We start from the raw sequence: 25,341 nt of genomic DNA on the forward strand, positions 1-25,341 counted from the left end.
ATGTGTAGCTCTTTATACATTTTTTTTGGAAAAGGTAAAGTAATATTTATTGAAAAGAAATTACACATAGGAGGCTGAGATTGGTCCCAGAAAAGGCTGACTGATCAAATCAGCAATTATACATTCCACCATGAGCTAGAAAGAAAAACAGCTGACACATTACAATTTCTGAAATCCGCAGACACAGTCACCCAAGACATCAGCTTGCCCACTGTTTTCTGAATTAGCTCTTCCGGACTTAGAGTCCTGTTACTGAAAATCCTTCTATTCCTCTCAGTCCAGATGGACCAAATTACAGCAACTGGAATCATCTTCCAACAGTCTTCTTTTTCTTGGCTCCACAACTGAGCAGAATACGGGCAGTGGATGCACAAATAGTCGTGGATTTAGCACTACTCCCACATAGACTGCAAGACAGGTCCAACATCTGAATGCCCCTTCTCACTAGGTTATCTCTAGTAAGACATTTATTAAGAGCCATAGTCCAAACTAGGAAGTTGGCTTTAGTTGGGCTGGTTGGATTCCATGCTTGCCGATCAGGGAAATCAGGAATACCCCCCTACAGAGGTTAGAAGCCAGAGACTTGACAGAGAACACCCCATCTGAGTTCCACTTATCCTCCGCACTGTAATCCAGCTCATAATTCTGAAGACAGGTCAACAGATTCAAAACCTATCCACCTCCCAATCGAACAGGTTCCTTCGAAATGAAGGAGATCAATGAACTGAACCACCAGATACACTATACACTCTACAACTGAAGCCTCTTGATCCGAAGCACACTGGAATCGGAGAGGGAAGGAATCAGAAAGGGGTTCATCTGAGCACCTCCTTCCAGAATTTGGTCCTGCTACCATTGCCAACTTTAATTGCGACCCCAGCAAACAGAGTTGAAAAATTCTTCATTATCCCTTTCCACAGAGAGTTGCCCCAATTGGGAGGAGGGTCCCTCGTTCTCCAATTACTCCAATCCACACCATATTTGCTAGCAATGAGAGATCTCCACCTGCTGCAAATCTTCAAATACACTTGCAGAGGAGAGCAGAATTAAAAGATTTCAACTTCCTTATGCCTAACCACCCTTCAACTTTGGGGAGGCAAACTTGCTCCCAACTCACCAAGTGCACTTTTTTCTCCTCCTCCCAGCCTCTCCAAAGAAAACTCCTTTGAAGCTTTTCAAGCTGATATGCAACCTTGTTTGGCATAAAGAATAGAGACAGGAAGTAGGTGGGTAAATTGGAGAGAGTACTCTTAATCAGAGTCACCTTACCCCAAAAGAGAGGTATTTTGCCTTCCAAGAGGTCAACTTTCTTTCCATTTTCTCAATTACCGGGTCCTAAATTGCAAAAGAACCACCGCTCACCCCCAGAGGGAGTCCCAAAGACTTCTCATTAGCCAACATTTAATATAGAAAAGATTTGTAAGACCATCAGGCCCTAAAGACTTCTCATTAGCCAACAACTTGATTGTTGCTTTTATTTCCTCCTCCGTGAAAGATCTTTCAATAAGAGATGACTACACATCACTCAACTGATTAAAAGTGAAGATGATCAAGACTGCTATCAGCTTGGACACTAAGGAATTTTAGGTTCGAACAGAAGAGAAAGTGAAGAAGAAAGAGGAGAAAGTGTAGTGAGAGAGCAGTAGAACACAGGTTTGAAAGGAAGGACAGATTCCGAATGATCTGCCGCCACCGCTTCAATTTAATATTTATATGTTATGCTAGTTACATGAAAGGACATATTTGCCCTTGGTGTTTACATCATAACACTTAACAATATAAAAAACTGAAAAGTAAATAACAGAACTAGAATAACAGAATAACATAACAAATAGACTAGGTATATTTTACCCTACGAACAGAGTAGCCCCACATCAGTTTCTCTACACTCCCCCTCAAGTTGGGAGTAAATGTTTATCATTCCCAACTTGGATAGATCCGCTTCTAGCTTCTTTCTTGATACAGCTTTAGTGAGGATATCTGCTAGTTGCATACTGGATGTGATGTAAGGGAGGCATATTTCTTGAGATGAGACCCTCTTTCGTAGAAAATGTCAGTCAACTTCAATGTGTTTGGTTTTGTCATGCTGCACTGGATTATGTGCTATATTAATGGCTACTTGATTATCACAATATAGCATCAGAGGCTTCTCATACTCAATACCCAACTCCTCAAGTAGAGAACTTAGCCATAGGATTCCAGCCACTCCGTTGGCCATGGACCTGTAGTCTGCTTCAGTGCTAGACCGGGAGACAACACTTTGTTTCTTACTTCTCCAGGAGACAATGTTTCCTCCCACAAGGGCACAATATCTTGAGGTAGACCGCCTGTCATCAACACTCCCAGCCCAATCGGCATCTGTATAGACCTCCACCTTCATGTGGTTATTGTTCTTGAACAGTATACCCCCATCGGGCATCTCTTCAAGTAGGCTAAAATTCTTTCTGCCGCAAGAAGATGTGTGGTTCTAGGAGAATGCATGTACTGGTTGACAACACTAACAGCATAAGTAATATCCGACCGAGTGAGGCAGAGATATAGGAGCTTTCCTACCAACCACTGGAACATAACTTTGTCTTCAAGCAGCTCCCCACTCTCTGCACTAATCCTGTGATTCTGTTCAATGGGTGTATCTACAGGTTTGACACCCAGCTTTCCAGTTTCAGCCAACAGATCTAAAACATATTTCCTCTGAGAGACAAAGATCCCCTGTTTAGATCTAGCAACCTCAATGCCCAAAAAATACCGTAGTGTACCCAGACCTTTCACCTCAAACTCTTGATGAAGGAGCTGTTTGAGGGACTCAATCTCATGGCTGTCATTTCCTGTCACCACAATATCATCAACATATACTGCAAGTAGTGTCAGTGAAGACTCCACCCTCTTGATGAACAGTGTATGATCTGACTGGGCCTGTACATAACCGAACTTTCCAAGAGCTAGTCTAAATCTGTCAAACCAAGCTCTAGGTGACTGCTTCAAACCATACAATGCCTTATTGAGCCGGCAGACCTTCTTACCTGTCTCTGTATCATAGTATCCAGGAGGCAACTGCATGTAAACCTCTTCCTGCAAGTCCCCATTCAAGAAGGCATTTTTAACATCCATTTGGTACAAAAGCCAAGTGTGGCTTGCTGCAAGAGATAATAGAACCCGAATGGTGGTCATCTTGGCTATTGGGGCAAATGTTTCCAAGTAATCTATACCATAAGTCTGAGTGAATCCTTTTGCAACTAGCCGAGCTTTGTACCTCTCAATGGATCCATCCGCATTGTGCTTCACAGTAAATACCCATCTGCATCCAGGTGGTTTCTTTCCTTTGGGCAAGTCAACTAGCTCCCAGGTATTATTTTTCAACAGGGCATCCATTTCAACTTGCATTGCACCTCTCCACTCTGGGACTAATAGGGCCTCTTGTACTGTTCTTGGAATAGGGACATTGGAAATGGAACTAAGGTAGGACCTATATGTAGGAGATAGGCGATCATAGGATAAAAAATGGGAAATACAATGGGCTGTAGATGTGGTACAATGTTGTTTCCCTTTACGGACTGCAATTGGAAGATCAGGGTCATCTGTAGGAGGTGAAATGGCAACAATAGAAGAAGTCTCTGTGGGTCCTGGGACTGTAATGTTTGGACCTGGAGCTATAGATGAGATTTGAGCTAGCCTGGACTGCTGAAGATCGGGATCAACCTGCCTGCACCGCCTGTGATAGACCCTCAACTCCTGATCCCTCTGACCACCCTCACCATTGCAGCTCCCCCTCAACTCATGATCCCTTTGACCACCCTCACCATTGCAGCTCCCCCTCAACTCCTGATCCCTCTGGCCACCCTCACCATTGCAGCTCCCATCACCCAATGGAATAGGGAACTACCCCACTCTCACTGCTCTCCCCCTGAAGACAAGGACTTAAACCCCTACTCTCACTGCTCTCCCCCTGAGGAGAAACCCGAGGATAATAGGGTGTCTCCTCAAAGAAAGTGACATCAATGGAGATGAACTTCCTCCCTGTGACAGGATCATAGCAGCAATACCCCTTTTGAGTTTGTGCATAACCAAGGAAAATGCATTTGGAGGCCTTGGGTTCAAACTTGGAGTGATGGGGTCCGAGAAGCTGAACAAAACAGGTACAACCGAATGTTTTAAGGGGAATAGAAAACAACTCCTCATGTGGGTATAGAAGGGAAAAAGGAGATCGCAAATCAAGAATCCGGGAAGGAATCCGATTAATAAGATATACCGCCATGAGAATAGCATCACCCCAGAATCGAATAGGGACATTGGAAGTAAACATAAGACTTCTAGCCACCTCCAAGATGTGCCTATTCTTCCTTTCTGCAACCCCATTCTGCTGAGGTTATGAGGGCAAGAGCTCTGATGGATAACCCCATGAGTAAGAAGGTAAGATGCCAATGACTTAGCAAAGTATTCCTTTGCATTATCAGATCTAAGAACTTTAATCTTGACATCAAACTGGGTTAGGATCATTTGGTGAAAGTTTTGGGTCAGGGCGGGAACCTCATCTCGTGAACGCATAAGATAAACCCAAGAAAACCGGGTATGGTCATCAACAAATAACGAAAATTATCTATACCCACCCATAGAAGGAATGTGATATGGCCCCCAAACATCCGTATGCACAAGATCAAAAGGATGATTACTCCTTTTATTACTCAATGAATAAGAGTTTCTACAATGTTTAGCAAACTCACAGCTTTCACATTGCAACTGGGACAACTCAACAGACTCAAACAAAGTAGGAAACAAACTCTTTAAGGACCGAAAAGACAAATGACCCAATCGGTTATGCTTTGGCATAACCGAACTCACACTCTGGGAAACAAGTGACCTCTTACCCACTGACTCTTCCCGACAAGAACTCTCCCCGAGCAGATAGATCACATTCGTCTCACGGCCAGTCCCAATCACCTTCTTCGTCTCTAGGTCCTGAAAAACACACCGGTCAGGGAAGAAAGTTATTGAGCAGTTCATGTGTTTGGTAATACTATTGATTGAAAGGAGGTTAGTATCAAGCTTAGGAACATGTAAGACAAAAGACAAGGAGATCGTATCTGATAACTTAATGTCCCCCTTCCCAGAAATAGGAATCAGGGAGCCATCAGCAATAGATACTTTATCCCTACCAGATGACAAATGGTAAGAGGTAAACAGTGAAGGTAAGCTAGTCATGTGGTCGGATGCACCTGAATCTATTACCCAACAAGGTTTAGTAGTACCTAGAGCTGAGGCATGGTAGGCTGAAGCTAGAGTACCTGAATTTATGGTTGTAATCTGACCACCCATCTCAGAAACACTGCCATAGCTGATGCCTCCAAAGCTGCCTTCTGCCTGATTTTTAAACTCCATCTCGGTCAAGTCTTAAAACAACACTTGGACTACCAATCACAATCAAAAACAGTATAGGCCTGATCTGTATTCACAATGTATGTGCATAAAACTGGGATAACTCTGATCTAAAATCAACTAACAAACACAACAGTGGCTGTCCGTAGAGCTCTAACCCATTTAAGAGAGTTAGAAAACCCCAAAAAACTCTGAAAAACAGCTTAGAAGGAGGTCTGATTTGCCTTTGCAGAATTAGGGTTTTAATCAGTCCTTAAAGTGATCAATTCAGTTGCACAATCTAATCAGTACTGTATAGATAGACTTGCAGTAGAGTTAATATGAAACCCTAGAATCTGATCAATGCTAACAATAAACTTGAGGACAGCTCTAGATAGATCACAAGATTCAGTCCAGCACTAGGGCTTGCCGCAAGATCACTTTCAAACTCTAGTGCAGAAAGAAACAAGGCTGAGACAGTTCGGTGTAAAACAGTAGGGTTTTAATCACAACAGAACAATAGGGTTTGCTGTAAAACCCTAGTGAATCGAAGTGTAAAACAGTAGGGTTTTAATCACAGCAGAACAGTAGGGTTTGCTGTAAAACCCTAGTGAATCGAAGAGATGAAAACCTAGAATGGTTCAGCCTTCCTCTCCAGATAGGTCCAACCAATCTTTTCTTAGAAAAGTAGATGACTTACAAGAAAAGAATTGTTCGCTGCCTTCTAGGGTTACCCGAACCCTAGTCTTCTCTAATCCTTCCTGACCACCAATACTCTGCAACCATAACAAAACTTCCAACAGCTGCTAGCACTTCTGGCGATCTCCAAGAATCAGTCTGCGAACTCCACCTTTTCAGCTTCTAGTCCTAGGAGATTCTCATGTGGTCGGCTGGTATTAGACTCGCATAAGAAACCCTAACTTGGCTCTGATACCATGAAGATGATCAAGACTGCTATCAGTCTTGGACACTAAGGAATTTCAGGTTCGAACATCAGAGAAAGTGAAGAAGAAAGAGGAGAAAGATTAGTGAGAGAGCAGTAGAACACAGGTTTGAAAGGAAGGACAGATTCTGAATGATCTGCCGCCACCACTTCAATTTAATATTTATATGTTATGCTAGTTAATGAAAGGACATATTTTCCCTTGGTGTTTACATCATAACACTTGACAATATAAAAAAACTGAAAAGTAAATAACAGAACTAGAATAACAGAATAACATAACAGATAGACTAGGTATATTCTACCCTACGGACAGAGTCACATCAGTTTCTCTACAAAAAGAAAGGGACCTAGGAAAAGGTCTGAAGAACCAAGACTCCTTGTACAACTTTTTATAAAAGCTAGAAGCCACTAGCTTCATATCAGTCTCAAAGACACCCACCCTGCCCTCTCCGTCCAGCCCGGTAATTGTAGAGGCTCTAGCTCTGGCATTTTCCTTTTTGTGGAAAAAGTGTGTATTCCTGTCCCTCACTTTCAGCCAAAACACTTTAGCTCTTTGCCTCCATTTGATTTCGTCTAACACTGCCAATTTATCAAACTTCAACTTTGCCTGAGATCTTTTTAGCCTATGCTCCTCAGAAATAGGACCCAATTCTTCAGTTGAGTCGATTTCCTTTATAGTACTTAAGAGAGTCTTCTTCTCAGTATCTAAACTCATATTTTTCTCCAATTTCCATATCTTTAGTCTTGCTTTGATGACCCCCAACTTCTTTGCCAGAACGAATGAATTGGTACCCACAACCTGCAGATCCTCCCAAACAGACTTCAACAAAGGAACAAGAGTGGCATCCTCAAACCAGGCATTCTCTAATTTGAAAGGGGCTTTTGCTCTCTCTCTGACACCACAAACCAGCTAAATTGGAATGTGGTCTGAAACTGAACTAGGAAGGGCAATCCGCTTAAACTCTGGAAAGATATCTTCCCAATTAGGGGAAATCTTGGTTGCTGGTCCAAGTAAACTGACTACCGTGAAGGGGTAAGTCTTGGTCCAAGTACAGCTCTTTATACATCAGAATGAAAGAATAAAAGAAGAGTGAAAAGTAAGCTTCCACTTATTTGTTAAATGATTGAAATTGAATTTCTTGAAATCCTCCAAGATGGTAACCAAGAAAGATAGAAAGTTATCTCTCTATATTTAACTGGTCATAGCTTACGAGGAGTTGGTTCTCCTTCCAAAAATATGTAAATTGCATTCTTTACATTGACTCGAACAATTTGAAAAGAAAAAAGGTGGAAGATTCCATAAATATGCCCCTTCTTACCAAAACCCTCCATTGGCCATGAGGATACTAAGCCAAGTAAGTTCCTAAGAATGATCATTGAGACATAAAGAGAACAACAAAATGAGAGCATGCCTTATATGAGAAAATGCGATGTAATAATGTGTGCAATAATGATGATTCCACAATCCCATAAATAGAGCATCAGAGTATCTACTCTCCAAATCCCTCCTAGACGTTAAGAGATCGAATGTTAAAATCTTGTCCAGAACTCTCTTCCACACAAAAGATTTTGGATAGCACCTTGGCTTCCCATATCCACTCCACAAAAAATGAAACAGATGAATCACCTAGCTAGAAGCACCATATACAAATGACTTTAACTGAGAAATTACCACTAGGATTGGTTGTGCGTATTATTGGTACCATGCTACCCTGGTTGAATGGAGGTCCTTCAGAGACATGAGAGGAACATTTTCAAAGTAATGTAGATGCAGATTCCACACTACCACATCTTCAACAATTTCTTAACAGTCACGGCGGAGGCCTCTCTTGAACTCATAATTTAACAATGGATATATGTCACTGAACAGAATGGAATGGCAAATCAGGATTCATGTAGCTGACCCATATGGTTGGAACAAGATTTAGGTGATGATGATGATGATGACAATGGATGTAGGCCTGTCTTGACAAAGCCAACCAATAAATTGTCAAAAAGGTTGTCACAAAAGGGGTCATCCCCAGTCCAAAAATTTATATCTGATGCATCACTAGTTTTATATGCAATGCTTGTTTAAGTCAACCACATTCATGATGCTCTTCAATACACTTTCAACCATATGAAGATATGGATAGTACGGCCAATCCACTACTTACTAGCAACCACTCTCCTCCATATAACACCAGTTCCACTTGCCTAATAGGGCTACTTTAGTAACTCTAAGGGTCTAACTGTGTAAGACCCATCCCACCAGGTGAAAGTGCAAAGTTGATACTAATCTCCAAATAACTGTTTTTTTTTTTTTCACTAACCATGAGATGCATCTCACAGACTCTGCCAGTGTGAACTTGTCTAACACCACCAATCCCAAGCCCAGATAAATGAGGAGGGTTGTGTCAGGTTGGCAGCCAGCACTGAAACTTTTGCCACACTCTCAAGGTCATGGATCCTGATTTGTCTTTTCATGCTCACGCTAGGGCATTCCCTGAAAGTAACGTACTACACCTTAACCTCAGTGTACTGACAAATGGGCAAGGGTATGCTATGGACCTATGGCAGTCCATGGAAAAAACACACCACAACAACGCCCAGTTATGGTGATAAATAGGCAAGGGTTCCTACATCCTTTTGGACAAGGGAGGTAACAACATGGCATTCAACAGAATAGAATGGCAAAACAGGATTCATGTAGCTGGCCCCATATAGTTGGGACAAGGCTTTGATGATGATGATGAGGTCCATCTCACAGAAAATCACATTTAATTTTCTCCAAGGTGTTGGCTACCAAGATAGGAATAGAAAAATCAATTCATAGTAGGCCAGTGAAATGGAAAAAGCAGCCAGTATGTAAAAACTCCACCAGCTATACAAATTTAGAACGCTAAACCATCCATATGAAAAACAATATACAAAAAACAGCCCCAACATCTGCCAACAAAAAAGCTAAATGACACTCACTCAAAAGAAAGTAAATTTGTTTGATGATTAAACATGGATTTCTCCTTCAATGTAAGTGGGAATGAGCAAGTTCTAAGATATGAATATGTTTAGATTCATTCACATGTGAAAAATATAATTGCAAAAACCCATCAGAAAAGGATCTAACACAAAAGTTTTTAATGTCCAAATAATTTACATATAAGGAATATAGGTATTTACTAGTTAATACAATGTAGTAATTGCATGCATGCGTACTCCATTGTGTGTGCTTACACATTTAATTATTAAAACAAACAGAGAAACTCTGATAGTTCTCTCAAAAATGAAGGTCTATAAGTGCCTATGAACTATTGAGAGAGACAAAACCTGGTAGAAGCAAACCCATGCTTCCATGATTTACTCAATGAAACTTCACAATTACTACTTTCAGAACAAAGCATTTACCTATTCAGAAAATAATAAATTACTGGCTTGCTTAGCAAAGCTTCTCTTTCCCTGGATGCTTCCTCGGAGGTGCTTGCCTCCAAACTCCAAATTTCTTGCAAGGCAGATAAACAATTTGCAACTACCTGGCAAAGCATTACAGTGGAAGCAATTAATTTAATATGAGCACACCTGAATTTTCAAGGAATAAAGGACCAAAAAAGTAAAACATTATGTGCAGAAACCAATTTTCAGGAATCTCTTTTGTTTACCAATAATATTATAGTACAGCAAGACTCTATTAAGTAAATCAAGAAATGGTAAAATGGATATTTACTGGGTTACCAAAAAGACATTTTTTGGGTCATCACAAGGCAATTCATCGTATACCAAAGAAATAATCTTCAAAGCACCAATTTTTATTTGGAAAAACTTTTTGGAGGACCCAGGATCAGACAAGGGGGGATTGACAAACATGAGACAATAAATGGTTAGCTAAAATGTAAATGATAAACAATCCAAACGAAATGTGAAATAAATTTACCATCCTTAGGTAGAACTTTACACAATGGATATGGTCACAGTCAAGGATACATGTAAGGATGTCAACTGGTTGGGCTCGGTGCGAGCTTGGCCCAACACAAAACCAACCCGAAATAACTCCAACCTGAACCCAACCCCGCCCTGACTAAATGAAGAGGGAGTATTGAACCTGTAGAGAAGATGGGCCGAATGGCCCATAGGCTGTTACTGTATATTATCTTTATGTTCTTCTCTGTAATGGGCCTTATTCTGGGCCCATACTCTTTTATGTTCCTCTTTTGTAATTTCTTGTCCAGCTAAGGACCTCTCTTGTAATTACTAAAAGATTAACTTAATAAAAGTGTATTAGAGAGTTAGAGGGAGGTTAAGTTCGAACTCCTCATCCTCTAACCCTTCTAGCCGCAGCTCCCTCTTCTTCTCTAATCCTCTCTTGCTAGTTTTCTTTGTTTCAAACACAGTCCCTACTTCTAGGACTGTTTTTCAACTTGGTATCAGAGCAGGCCACTGCTTGGCGTGTCCCTCATGTGGTTCTAGTTCAGCCAACTACATGAGGAGGTTCTAGGGCTGAGGGTTTACAGTCATCCGCCTGATTCTTGGAGGTCATTGGAGGGTTCCCAAGCTTCTACACACTTGGAGAAGGGTTCGGTGACCAGGAAGAATCAAAGAACAAGTTACTTTGCCTGATTTAAAATCAGAGAAAAGGGTTTTCGAAGTCATCCTAGAGGACAAGTGTTCGGCCTGGTTTATTGTTCAAACCAGAGACTCTCTTGCTGTAAGTCTTTGCTCAGTTGTTTCTGGGTTAATTTTTTCACTGTTCTAGACTGTTAAAAGGTCCGAAGTTTCCTTGGAAATAGTACAGCTATTCGGCTATCCTCTAGTCTGATTTAATCCAGAGATTTCTGGGTTGTTTTCATTTCTTTTCTGGACTGTCAAGTAGCCGAAATACCTCTGGAATCACTACTACTGAGACTACTTCATTCGGCCACTGTTGCTGGACTGCTCCTACTCAGAAATTTCTGGGTTGCTTTGGAGGTCCTATTCGGCTGATTATTGGGTTAGGAAGTTGCTGAGACTGTTTTAAAACTAAGTGATACTAGTCTCATCTTCATTCCAGCCCCTTCTTGAAGGCTGAAACAGTAAACAGTGCCCTATACTTTGAAGGCTGAAACAGTAAATAGTGGGCTGTTAAGTATTGCACACTGAGTGTTCGATAAAAGGTCACTCAAGGATTGTGGTCTTTTGTCTTCCTCTTGGGGACATCGGCTGTTAGAATCTGAAATACCTTGTGTTTGGAAGTTGTTGGGTGTCTTTTTTGAAGGCTGAAATAGTAAAGAAAGAACTACCACCGAACTCTGCATGATGGATTTCTCAAACTTCGAAAACAAGAATACTGCTGAATATGGGCAGATTTTGGGAACCCCAACCGATTCTATGCTGGCTGTAACTACAGTCAAGCTTGATGGGACCAATTACTTAGCTTGGTCACAATCAGTGAAAATTCATATTTGTAGCAAAGGAAAATGGGGTTTTATTTCTGGGAGCAAGAAAGCTCCTTCAGAGGATGATCCATCTTATGAGAGATGGGTACAAGAAAACTACACCGTGATTGGGTGGCTTGTGAACTCAATGCAGCCACAGATCAGTCAACATTATCTGTGGATGAATTCGGCTAAAGAGATCTGGGATAGTGTTGCAGAGACTTATTCCCAAAAGTTGAATGTTGCTAGAGCTTACAAACTGAGAAGTGATGTGAAGAATCTAAGACAGGGGGAGAAGTCACTTGCAGCATACTTCTCAATCTTAAAATTTATATGGCAAGAGATTGATTTGATAGAGGCTGTGACTTGGGATACCCCTAAGGATGCTGAAACATACAGGAAATTGGTAGAACGGAATAGGGTATTTGAGTTCTTGACAGGGCTGAATTCTGAATATGATATTACAAAGAAAAACATCTTGTCCAAGGAAGATGTTTCATTGTCACAAGCATATACTCTGGTCAGTAGTGAGAAAGTAGAAGGCAAGTGCAGGTTCAAGGAGTTGGTATTAATGACCATTTTGCAAATATGGGAATTAAACCCAAAGGGGGTACAGAAGCTCACAGTGGCACAGGAAGGAAGGAAGTGGTGTGTGAATATTGTAAGAAGCCGAAACATTCAAAGGACAAGTGCTGGAAATTGCATCCCAAACTTGTACCTATCAGATTCCAGAAGAAGAATGATAGTAGAAAGACAGGAAGTGCACATGCAGCCACAGGCACAGATACAGAGGTTGAATCTACCAGTGCACAGTTGGCAGCCATGAAAGCTGAATATGAGAAGTTTGGAAAGATGATCAGTCAGCTTGAAGGTGCATCTTCATCATCCATCCCTTCTGGAAGTTCAGCCACCATTGCATTTGCTCACTCAGGTATAAGGGCTTCCGCTAACCATGCATCCACCTCAGGTAAACACAAAACCCCTTGGATCATAGACTCAGATGCTTCTGATCACATGACCAACCTTTCCACTTTATTTGTTTCATATGATTTACTTCCTGGCCGTGACAAAATCACCTTAGTTGATGGTTCTCTAGCCCCTATTTCCGGCAAGGAAACTGTCAAGGCTACAGACTCCTTACTCTTATCTTCCACTCTTCATGTGCCTAAATTAAATACCAATTTGTTATCTGTAAGTAGCCTGACCAAATCATTGAATTGTTGTGTAACCTTTTTCCCTTCTCACTGTGTGTTTCAGGACCTGAAGTCTCAGAAGGTGATTGGGAGTGGCCATGAAGCGAATGGAATATACTTGCTCGACACCCCTGGCCAATGCTTTGATCATCCCAAGAATGTTGCTTTTAGTTCTACTTTTTCAGAGTCTGTTAGTCAAATTATGTTGAGTCATTGTCGGTTGGGTCATTTACCTTTTTCTGCTTTAAGCCATTTGTTTCCAAAACTGTTTAAGGGAGTCAGTGTGTCCAGTCTCAATTGTGAGTCCTGTCAGTTGTCAAAGCATTGTAGAAAAAATTACCATGTGAGCAATAAAAAATCCTCTCTTCTTTTTCATATTGTGCACTCTGATGTGTGGGGGGCATACCATTTATCCTCTATGGGGGGTTACAGATATTTTATCTTGTTTATTGATGACTTCTCTAGATTCACCTGGATATACTTAATGAAATCCCGGGATGAAGTCCCAAGACTTGTGAGGCAATTTCATGAGCTTGTTCTAACTCAATTTGGTACCAGAATTAAGGTTTTCAGATCTGACAATGCAAAAGAGTATTTTGACAAGAGTTTATCCTTGTATCTTTCAGACATGGGGGTTATTCATCAAAGCTCCTGTGTTAGAACCCCTGAACAAAATGGAGTTACTGAGAGGAAAAATAGACATATTGTTGAAGTTGCAAGGAGCCTTTTGTTTGCCTCACATGTTCCCACAAGATTTTGGGGTGATGTTGTACTTACTGCTACCTATCTCATAAACCGTATGCCATCCAGGGTACTAGGGTTTAAATCCCCCTTCAGTCTTCTTCATCCAGACAAGGATCTCTTCCCAATTCCTCTTCGTGTGTTTGGTTGTACCTGCTATGTTCACATTCCAAGTGTGCAAAGACACAAGTTTGAACCGAAAGCCCATAAATGTATCTTCCTTGGTTACTCCCCCACACAAAAGGGTTATTGTTGTTTTGATCCAAAGACTGGCACCCAACATGTCTCTATGGATGTTACCTTTAATGAACTTTCTCCTTTTTATGGTTCCTCTCAGGATGGACATTGTCCACAGGGGGAGAGTCTGTCACAAGTTTTTGCTCTTCCTCTTCCTGTCCCAGTTGAGTCTCTTGACAAACCTGTATCCTCACCAAATGAGTCAAAGGAGGATCAATCACTTCATACCTCTTGTCCCAAGGATCCTATTTCTTTACCCCCTCGCCCTATCCATAATCCCAATGTGTATCAAAGGCAGAGATCCAGGAATGAGCAAGTGGTTTCCTTTACAACAGATGAAGCTCATACATTCCCAATCACATATGAGATAACAGGTACTGCTTCAACTCCTTTGGAATCATCTTTTCCAGACCTTGATGTCCCCATTGCTGTTAGGAAAGGGAAGCGGAAATGTATTGCACACTGCATTTCCAAACACCTTTCTTATGACCTGCTTTTTGCTTCATACTATGCCTATCTCTCTTCTGTTGCTTCTAACCCCATTCCTAGGTCTGTCTCAGAAGCTCTTGGGATTCCAGAATGGAGAGATGCCATGGAAACCGAAATGGATGCTCTACATGCAAATGGTACTTGGGAGGTGGTGGATTTGCCTAAAGGGAAGGATCCGGTTGGGTGCAAGTGGGTTTTCACCATTAAATACAGGGCTGATGGAACTATTGAGAGGTACAAGGCTAGGCTTGTTGCAAAAGGCTATACACAGACGTATGGGATTGACTACCTGGAGACTTTTGCCCCTGTTGCCAAGATGACATCTGTGAGGGTTCTTTTATTTCTGGCAGCTCACTTTGATTGGCCTCTCTATCAGTTGGATGTAAAGAATGCATTTCTGAATGGTGACTTACATGAGGAAGTCTACATGTGTCTTCCCCCAGGGATGTATGAGAAAGATATGCAAGGAAAGGTATGCAGATTGAAGAAATCTCTTTATGGTCTTAAACAATCTCCTAGAGCTTGGTTTGAGAGATTTAGAGCTGCACTTGTTAAATTCGGCTATGTTCAGACACAGTCGGATCATACTCTGTTTGTGAAGAAAAGTAGATCTTTGGCAGTGTATCTCATTGTGTATGTTGATGACATTATAGTGACTGGTGATGATGCCTCAGGCATTCTGGCTCTTAAGTCTTTCCTCTATACAGAATTTGAGATTAAGGATCTAGGGGAGTTGAGATACTTCCTTGGCATAGAAGTTGCTAGATCCAAGGATGGGGTCCTTATTTCCCAAAGGAAATATGTTCTTGATTTATTGTCTGAAACTAAAAAGCTGGGTGCAAGACCAGCTGCAACTCCCATTGATATGAGTCACAAACTTTCAGCTACAGATGGAACTCTGTTGGAAGACAAAGGGGTTTTTTAGAGACTTCTTGGGAAGCTTCTGTATCTGTGCATGATTAGACCAGATATTGCGTATGCTGTTAGTTGCATTAGCCAATTCATGCATGCTCCTAGAGATACTCATATGGCAGCAGCAGAACGGATTTTGTGTTATCTGAAAGGCTCTCCAGGGAAAGGAATCCTATTAGCCAAGCATGACCACTTGAAACTTGAAGCCTATACTGATGTTGATTGGGCTGGAAATATGGATGACAGAAGATCTACTTCAGGATATTGCAGTCTGGTGGCTGGTAATGTTGTCTCTTGGAGGAGTAAGAAACAATCTGTTGTGGCCAGATCTTCTGCAGAAGCAAAGTATAGGGCCATGGCACATGGGGTCTCGGAATTGTTGTGGCTAAGGTCCTTAATGGAAGAACTTGGGATTGATCATGACAGACCCATGATGTTGTACTGTGATAATCAGGCTGCCATCAACATTGCTCACAACCCGGTACAACATGATCGAACCAAACATATTGAAGTTGATAGACATTTTATTCGAGAAAAAGTCTCCTCCAGAGAAGTGTGCCTTCCATTCGTTACCTCTGAAGGACAATTGGCAGACTTTCTCACCAAAGGCATCTCCAAGGCAAGACTTCATCATGACATTGGCAAGCTGGGCATGATTGACATCTATGCTCAGCTTGAGGGGGAGTGTAGAGAAGATGGGCCGAATGGCCCATAGGCTGTTATTGTATACTATCTTTATGTTCTTCTCTGTAATGGGCCTTATTCTGGGCCCATACTCTTTTATGTTCCTCTTTTGTAATTTCTTGTCCAACTAAGGACCCCTCTTGTAATTACTAAAAGATTAACTTAATAAAAGTGTATTAGAGAGTTAGAGGGAGGTTAAGTTCGAACTCCTCATCCTCTAACCCTTCTAGCTGCAGCTCTCTCTTCTTCTCTAATCCTCTCTTGCTAGTTTTCTTTGTTTCAAACACAGTCCCTACTTCTAGGACTGTTTTTCAACTGAACCCAATCCAGCCCATCTCATATATAATACAATGTACACCTATACTCTACCAAGCATATATACACAAATGTTGCAGCATTGAAAAGTCAATGGATCATGTTTAAAAAGGATCCACCTCAACTCTAACCAGACCAAAAACCTAATTGGGGTTGACCTGATTCAACCCAATAGGGTTGGGTCAATGTGGGTTTACCAACCTGACCCATTGACATCCCCAGATACATGAAACATTTGTATGTGCACATGCACAACTGCACATCCATGGGTTTTTCCTTCCATCACCCCCCCCCACTCTTTCTTTGTTTTGGTTGTAGACAGTCTAATAGTATCTCAATCCCAACAATCTCCTCCTTTTTCTTCCACAATTGCATAAAAGAAATATGTTTATCCAAACCATGAATTATGCAGTGCAGATTATATGGCCTCTTGTTGTAAGTTACGATAGCTTTAGAAGCCACAAGGAGATTTAAGACTACCATTAGAAACATTTGAAGTGCCCAAATTTCCCAGTTTTGTAATTCTCTGCATCAAAAACTAACTTGAAATTCACTATCTTCAATGTCACTAATGGAATGGAAGCAGTAAAATCAAAACAGCCACAATTATTGAAACTTGAAAGTCAACCACAGCATGGGTGGCACTAATATTTAAAATAAGATAATAAAGTTGGAGGGTTTATATCATATCAAAGCTAAAGATCTTCAATGTTCTCAAGGGGAAGTCAAACATTAATTTTACTAATAAAAAAGAAAGAACTTTTTAAAACTTTTGTTAATGGAACTCCACTGTTTGTATAATTCATTGCATATTCTGCTTATAATTAATGAATGAACGTTTTCTTGGTTTCTTATCAACAAAAAAGCCTTGACCAAGCTAATTATTATTAGGGTGGCCCATTGGATTAAAACAGGAAAGGAGTTTAAGCCATCTTCTACAGAAGACATCAGTATAGGGTGGCATATATAGCTCTGATTCTACATCAACTAGACCTGCAATCTTGTTGGATTGGAACCTTCCCTTGCCAAACATGATATGCTGTATTGGAAATCCAAGTACATCGGGAATTCAGAAAGAATAAAGACAACATTATCATGCAATATTCTAGTCCTGTAAGGATTGCAGATATTGTTCAGGCTAAACTCAAAGAAGCCTATCCATGGAAACTAGCACAGACATAAATATGGGAGACAGGAATATGGCTGTTCGTTTCATTAGATCCTTAACACAATTATTAGTATGGATATCCAGTTTCTAAATAAGCCTATCCATGGAAACTAGCACAGACATAAATATGGGAGACAGGAATATGGCTGTTCGTTTCATTAGATCCTTAACACAAATATTAGTATGGATATCCAGTTTCTAAATATTGATAATTTTAATTAAACTCCTTAGTATAATTTATTAAAAAATATGTTTTACAAATTTCAAGGGTCTAAATGCCATGAAATACACTCTATAAGTGCCTGTGCAGTATTCACTGTCTTTATCAGGTTTGTATTGTGTCTGATACAAGGTAAGGTAGGCATGTTCAAGTATCTGAGTATCATAAACTGGACTCCTAGCTTTACTTCACAGACTGAAATTCACAAGCTCTTGTGGGTATGGCAATCTAGTGGGAGAGAATTCTCAAGTGGTAGTAGGGTGGATACATAGTAGTACTCGAGTCCTGGGCAAGATAAGCACAAAATCAGGGAAGTAAGAACAGAAAACATCATGGCTTGACTCACTGGCAGGGAAAGGACTAAGGAGTGAATAGAACTGGATCGTATTGGGTGGATAATCCCACAGGCTGAAAGCCTGAGTTATTTATGTAAAGGGTTGTTATGTTGGGGATGGGCAACTGGGGAGCTACCTTATTTTTCTCTCCTTCTAGGAAACGCATGTCAACATATTCCTTTCTGTACCCTTCTCTCGATTGCTTAAATTTATTTGGCTTTTTACACTTAACAGTGCATATCTACTGTTGAGATAAATTCTGATTTTAAGTTCAAGACAATCTCGAAAAAGATAGATTAGCGCATGCAGTTGCTGACATTCGACGGATTGTGCATGACAGCAAGTGTGCCTTGAAATGCATGATATCCAATTACGACAAAATAATTAAACTAAAGTAAAGATGGGATGGTCCCCTGAAGCAGCATTTAAATTTTAAAGTTCTCTTCATCTCAGAATTTGAATTACCGTCACCTTTGATTTCTATTACCAAAAGAAGAAAATAGAAAGAACCCAAAAGCAATATTAATCTGTTCCGTATTTCCCTCCTAATAACTTTCTGTTGACACTACACAGCTACCAACAGAAAACATGGGAACCAACGAGTCAGGAAAATGGTACCTGAGCATCTGGGTCATTAAGCATAAGAGCCTTGAGTGCGGACGGAAAATCGGCATCTATACACGACGACGACGAGATATGATACAGCTTCAGTACCCCAATGGCAGCAACCATCCTCACATAACTGTTGTGATCCTGCAAGCCCGATCCCAACGGACCAACTAGATACTCCACTAAATTTTCCACTCTCAGAGAACAGAGGCTCCTCAATGCAAGCCCCCTAATCATGGGATCCTCGTCCCGGCAGTCCTTCTGAAGAAAATTGATAGTAAGGAGAGCCAGATCCGGATTCCCTTTAGCATAATTCCCAACATAGAGATAACACATCTTCTTGAGAACAATGTCCGATGTCGCGGAGCACATCACCATCTCGCTAAAGAGCGAAGACACGTCGATGCCAACCGTCATGTATGATATGACCTTCTTGAAGAGCTCTCTCTTTGAATCGTCGGTTCCCGGCGCTCGACTCCCGGCGAGTTGCCGTAGTTGCACCTTCAGATCGGAGACTTCTCCTTTTCTGGTGAATCAAATTAGGGCTCTATAATGAGTTCGATTGACACAAATCAGAAAATTATAAAGAGTGTAAGTGGTGAAGAAATTAACTTACCCAGAGGGCTGAGAAGGAGACTGAGATCTCTGCGACTGAGCTGGAGGAGCCATGACTGATTAAGCTATCGACGATTTCAGGCGAGAGATTGAACGAAAGGTTTTACAATTGGATCGGCATGGAGGGAAAGAAATGAATCCCCGCGCAAACCTGGCAACGAGCTTCAGAGTTCAGACAAGAAAATGAGTTTAACGTATTAGAAGTTAGAACTGCCGAAAATTCTCAGTTCTCAGCAGGTCTAGACTCTAGATCGCCAAACCGCACCGAACCAAATCGAAAACGACGGTTTGGTCTGGTCTAACCTTAAAACAGCTTTAGAATTTCTCATATCATTTTTTTTTTTATTTGGTTTTTAGATTTTAGAACTTATATTAAGCCGTCCGTAAACTGTATTAAACCAAATTATTAATATTATGTGTATTAATGTATATAATATATAACATTATAGATATGCATATATTATATAATATATATAATACATTATATATGTTTAAACATATGTATTATGTATATATTCATTTAACATTTTATATATTGTCGTTGCTTATTTCAATTTCCAACTTGTAATTTAATGCCTAAGGAACTGGTATGTTTGGGAAAGTGTAAATGTAATAATAATAATAATAATAATAATAATAATAATAATAATAATAATAATAATAATAATAATAGGTGACATTGGTTAACATTTTAACTTTATATTTTAGTTATTTTCTTATTTATGAGAGCATGCATGTTATTGGGGATTTTTATTTGGGTTAAGCCCAATAGAGGCTCAAAGTACATTAGGAATTGGATCAAATTGTACTAGGATGGTTTGCACTGGTTGGATTTGATATGAAATTTTTCCAATTTATAATTTATTAGTTTGGAATGAGATCTTCTTTGAATCAAATCAAACCAGATAGTGAATACCCTTAGTTCCACAAATGGCTTACAAGGCTCGCCTAGTGAATAGTTGAGTGAGTGACCACGTAATAGCTATGTGACATATGTCACAGTTAATGTGCCTTTCAAACTTTTTTGCTTCGTTAGACATAAATTATTCATTATTTTATTATATTTGTCAAAATAATTAAAAATGAAAAACAATGAAAAAAGAAAACTTAAATGAGTCCCGACTCTCAACACATTTAGGTTTTTCGATTTCACTGTTTTTATTTTTTAATTATTTTGACAAAGGTAATAAAATAATAAATAACTTTTGTCTAACGGAACAAAAACGTTTAGATGAAAGACACATTAACTTAGACATGTGTCACACAATTATTACGTATTCACTCATTGTATTTACCTAACATGCCCACTACATTCATACCCATAAAAATAATATGCATCTGCTACCCACGCCCTATTCACATGACATCCCAGCAACATATCAAGAACATCTCCCATGAATGACAATATTCCAATGGGGACTTGGGGAAATGTTTTTGATGTAAAGTTGTATTGTATCGTGGGTAAGGTGTGGGTAGTGTCTTATGGGTAGCAGATTCAAGCTCACAAAAATAAGTCACGATCATTGCAGTTTGTGGATCGGTGGTTCCCACGATGGCATAACTTAAGTAAAAAGAATAAATGGATAAAGCAAAGTGCTAAAGCAACGCAAATTAATGCTGTTGGGGAGAAACAAATGTACACAGCCTTACATCTGTACATACAAAGAGGTGGTTTCAGCTTTAAAAAAAAAAAGAGGTTTCCAATAACTCATGCCTCACAGTATTGGATGTATTTAATCCATTCAACATTTCACATTTTAGTGAGTTTGTTTTTGTTTATCTATGACGAGAAACAGTTAAGGGGGCATTCATCAATGGTTGTTTGGTTTGAAAGAATTTTTTATTGATTTTTTAAATATTGTCCTAGACGGCCAAACTCCCACCTATGCTACCCCTTGAATTGTGATGTATTTCCCCACTTTCCACGGTTTCCAACTGTATGGACTCGTAAAAATCTATAGGTGGACTGAACAATAAAAGACCCAAAAACTTGAAACATAAATAAAGTTGGATTTGAAGTCAACCCAGTTTCTCTCACGAGTGCAAATGAAACTTGCATTCCACTGGGAGCCTTATTTTAAAGGAATTCAAATTACTAAGTACGTCTTAGCTTTTATCTCAATAGGATTAATCGATGAATATAAGGCAGCATTTGATTTGAAAGAAACATGGTTCAAAGTATCAATGCCCCTCTATCAATCTATGTATCAACAAAGGTGTATAGATACTTCCAATGATACTCTCCCTCTTGTTTTAGTTTTCTATATAATGAATTCCTGAAAACATTTATAAATAGGTGTATCGGGACCATAAAATTTGATACGAGGCATGTCATATCAAAATAGAAAGTTGAGAGAAAATTTATAAATCTTATTAACAATTTTCCCTCGACTTTCTATTTGTCTCTTATTTAATATCAAATCAAATATTATGCATTTGAGAGTTTCCTTGATTTATTTAACATTTGGAATCGGACCTCTCCAATTTTATAAACTCTGAAGCAAGGTTTCTAAAACCGAATCGGACAACGAACCGGTTAGGGGTCTGATTTCCAGGTTGAACAGTCTGACTGTTCAAACCGAACGAACGGTTAGTTTTGACAAAAAAATAAAAAATGATCAAACCATTGAACGGTTCGATCACCTGTGTTAGTGGTTTGCTGATCAAATCAATGATTTTTGGCAAAATAACGGCTCAGGAGTAAAATGGAACCGATCACCTAACCAGTTCCTGGTTTTTCTGGTCTAGTCCGGTTTTGAAAACCATGCTCTCAAGTCTCAAAACTAAAATGAGGTGAAGAGTCATCATGAGGGTGATAATTGTAATAATGGAAAACTATCACATTCATAACTAGTAGATAACTGCAGTAAATATGCTAAATAATGAATCTGCCCATGGCATCTAATCCTCTTTTACATTCATTAGTTATTGCAAACCAATTGGAGACCGAATCAGGCCCCCACAAGGTCCCACAGCACATCCCAACCATGTATTGGGAACATCTCCCGATACATCATCATTTCGGGTATTATCATCGGGAGATGATCTTAATACACAACGGGGATGTACTATGGGATGTTGTGGGGGGCTGATTTGAATTCAACCAATTGTGTGGGACTATATCATAAATTAAATAGTCATAAATTGGAGCCGTGTAGGATCCACATCAGAATTTGAAAAATTAGTGATTTTTTTCTTGTTTGGTTGACTGATTATGCCGATTTATGGGAAATCAGCTAAAAAAAATCAGCCCTTTTCAGGGAGCACCTTTTTTTTTCTGGTGATTTCCTGATCTTTAACTGATTCCAATTTTATGGCATCCAAGATAGCATTTAATAATAACTCTAATACAAAAATAATGGGCTATTGAAAATCAGTACCTAACAGATTCAAAGCCAATTTCTCAATAATCAGCTTACATGTCATAAATGATACCAAACAACAATTTTTGGTGATTTTTCAAAAATTACTGATTCCAGATTTCTAGATAATGAGCAAGGAAAAATCATCATCAATGTTAAACATCACCTTAATTACTCTTTATTAATTGTCCCTTTTGCTGCTGCCAAAATTTACAATAAAGTATCTATTGGAGACTCCCGTAGAGAGAGTGTCATAATGGCTATGAGGTGTCATATAGTTTGTGTCAGATTAAGTCGGTACCTCAACTATTGCAAAGCAGTTACGATCAAGTCGGGATATCAAAGCAGTTATGATATCCCGGAGGTATGGACTTTGACAGTCAAGTTAATAACACCAGAAGTAAAAGTGATGCATTAAAGAGCTTAATGATATATGATACAAGGAGAGGTGAGATGAAATAAGGTGTGAGAGATATAGGAGTGTATTAGAGTCGTGGTCATTGAATGCCAAATTGAAAAGCTTTAAAACGCTTTCTCATGTTGAATCTCGTTTATTGTTCACACCACCTGGGCTGACACCATGTGGTCGAGTGTTTAAATGAGGTATGTGAGTGTGTCAAGTACCACATGTCGTGAGATGGTATTAGGTTGGCTCGCTAAGCCAGGTTGACTGAGCTAAGATGAGCTCAGCCAAGATAGGTCAGTTCAGCCAAGTTGATTGGGTTCGTGTAAGTTTGGTTAGGTCGGTTGCGTCAGGTTAATTAGCCTTAGATGAACTTGGTCGGATTGGCTTGCCCACACTTCGATTTGGTATGGTATAGGGAATTTCAAAATTGAAATGCAGAAAAATAATAAAATGGCAATATTCTATTGAAAATTTTGTTATACCAATATTTAGAAAGCATCAATAATCATCATCATCTAAGTTTTGTCCCAATTATATGGGGTCGGCTACCTGAATTCTATTATGCCATTACATTTCGTTCAGTGCTATATCCATCATTAAATTATGGACCACCACATTCTGAGCAATATTAATTAAAAAATTAATAAAAAAAGGGAAAACACTTTAAAATTAAAGTATTGAATAAAAAATATAATATTATACGTATGTTTAAGGCAATGACCGATGTATACACGTTAAATAAATTTGTTTATAAAACATTGAATGTTGTCATTTTTAAGATTTCAATAAAACCATAGATGCCATTTTTCTTTTATATACTGAGACTATAACAATTTCGTCATACATGATAGATTTGGGTTGTAAGGCTATTGTGTATCATTAGTTGGTAAGGTGCCTAGCTTATTGGTAGGGCTGACAATGGACCAGATATTGGTCCATTTCCATCCAGTCTGGTATGAATAAGTTACTGATGGACCAGATCCAATTAAATCCAATGAATATTTTGGACCATTATCACCTGGTCCAATTCAATGTCTGGACCATCTAAACTGTTCAAATTGGTTTTAATTTAGATTGGGTCCAACCTAAGTCTGGTCCATTGACACCAATACTTTTATCTTATGTTAATAGACCAGATATTGGATCAATCCGACCTAATCAAATATAAATCCATTACAAATAGATCAGATTTAATAATCCAATAAATATTTTGAACCATTAAAATTAATATATCTGATTGATATATTCAATCCATTCAAGTTAATTTTAATTCGGACAAATCCAACCCAAACCTGGTCGATTAACACTCCTATTAATTGGTTGTAGTTGATAATTGAGATAAAATATGCTGTCACCGAGGTTGGGGGATGGTTTACCTCCATGGTATAGCCCCATGAAAATAAATAAGTTCTCTACAAAAATGCAATAGAATAGCATAGGCATCCGTAACATATATATGCTAGAAAATATACTCTAAAGTATTGATCATATTATCAACTTATCTAAGCCACGAGGAAAGGTCCCTAACTACCATCTCCGTCCTAGGAGAGTTATTATTATAATTGTTTCAACAAGGAAATGTAAAAAGGTAAATTCCCCTCACAAGTAAGCATTGCTCTATAGGATTGTTGCTTATCCATTTTGTATTTGAACTCATTCAATAAAGCATCAACAAGTAATTAGTTGTGTGATAAATTTTGAATGATAGTTTTACTTATCAATTTCAGTGGTACAATGAGCAGGGCCCTCTGTCCATCTTGGGGATTTTGTCTATAGAAATAGGGATTTGTGTACAAAGACAGGAGATTTAAGTGGTTTTACATATTGTCCTTATGTCTCAGTTTGGAAGGAATATAAATATAAATATCTAGAGTGCAAAATATTGTATTTTGTATGTATATGCACTGTATATATTTATATTTGTACTCCTTCCAAATTGAACCTAAGTGATACTAGTATATGAAGGTTATGCTACGCATGTGTTCAAATAAGTATTAACCATATATGATATGTAGTATTTGGATTTAACTTTTATGATCCACACAAAATCCAAAATAATTATCCACTTTATATATAATTGATAAGAGTCATGTGAAGGCCAATATCATAATTTTAGTATTATAGTATTATTGTTGATTTTCTTTAGGTTGTGTTTGGTTTGAAAGAAAATATAATGAATTTAGGTTTCCTTGTTTCTTTCTTTCAAACCAAACACGGCTTATTAAATGAATCAGCCTAGCTTATTCATTAGTAATTTTTTCAGAGAAACATTTACTAGTAAAATTAATTTGTTTCTCTCATAGATTTGTTTTGTAACTTTTCTTTTGACTTGAAAAGGTATTGTGAAGCATAATACTGATGGGCTTCTAGAGGAAA

General features: G+C 39.1%; 1 protein-coding gene across 1 annotated transcript in view; it reads right to left on the minus strand.

Annotated features, from left to right (window-relative positions):
* The window catches only part of LOC148842677 (beta-adaptin-like protein A), a 48,537-nt gene extending 29,064 nt beyond the window's left edge, over window positions 1–19,473 (minus strand). Inside the window, exons 1-3 of the mRNA XM_088957724.1 lie at window positions 19,199–19,473; window positions 18,592–19,108; window positions 9,680–9,804 (exon numbers count right to left, since the gene is read on the minus strand). Coding sequence (XP_088813850.1) covers window positions 9,680–9,804; window positions 18,592–19,108; window positions 19,199–19,251 — 695 coding nt within the window. The 5' untranslated portion in view covers window positions 19,252–19,473. The remainder of the gene's footprint in view (window positions 1–9,679; window positions 9,805–18,591; window positions 19,109–19,198) is intronic.
* Between the last annotated feature and the right edge of the window lie 5,868 nt (window positions 19,474–25,341).

The sequence above is a fragment of the Nelumbo lutea genome, chromosome 8, assembly GCF_056320005.1.
Source record: "Nelumbo lutea isolate HS-2025 chromosome 8, American lotus-T2T, whole genome shotgun sequence".
Taxonomy (NCBI): Eukaryota; Viridiplantae; Streptophyta; class Magnoliopsida; order Proteales; family Nelumbonaceae; genus Nelumbo; species Nelumbo lutea.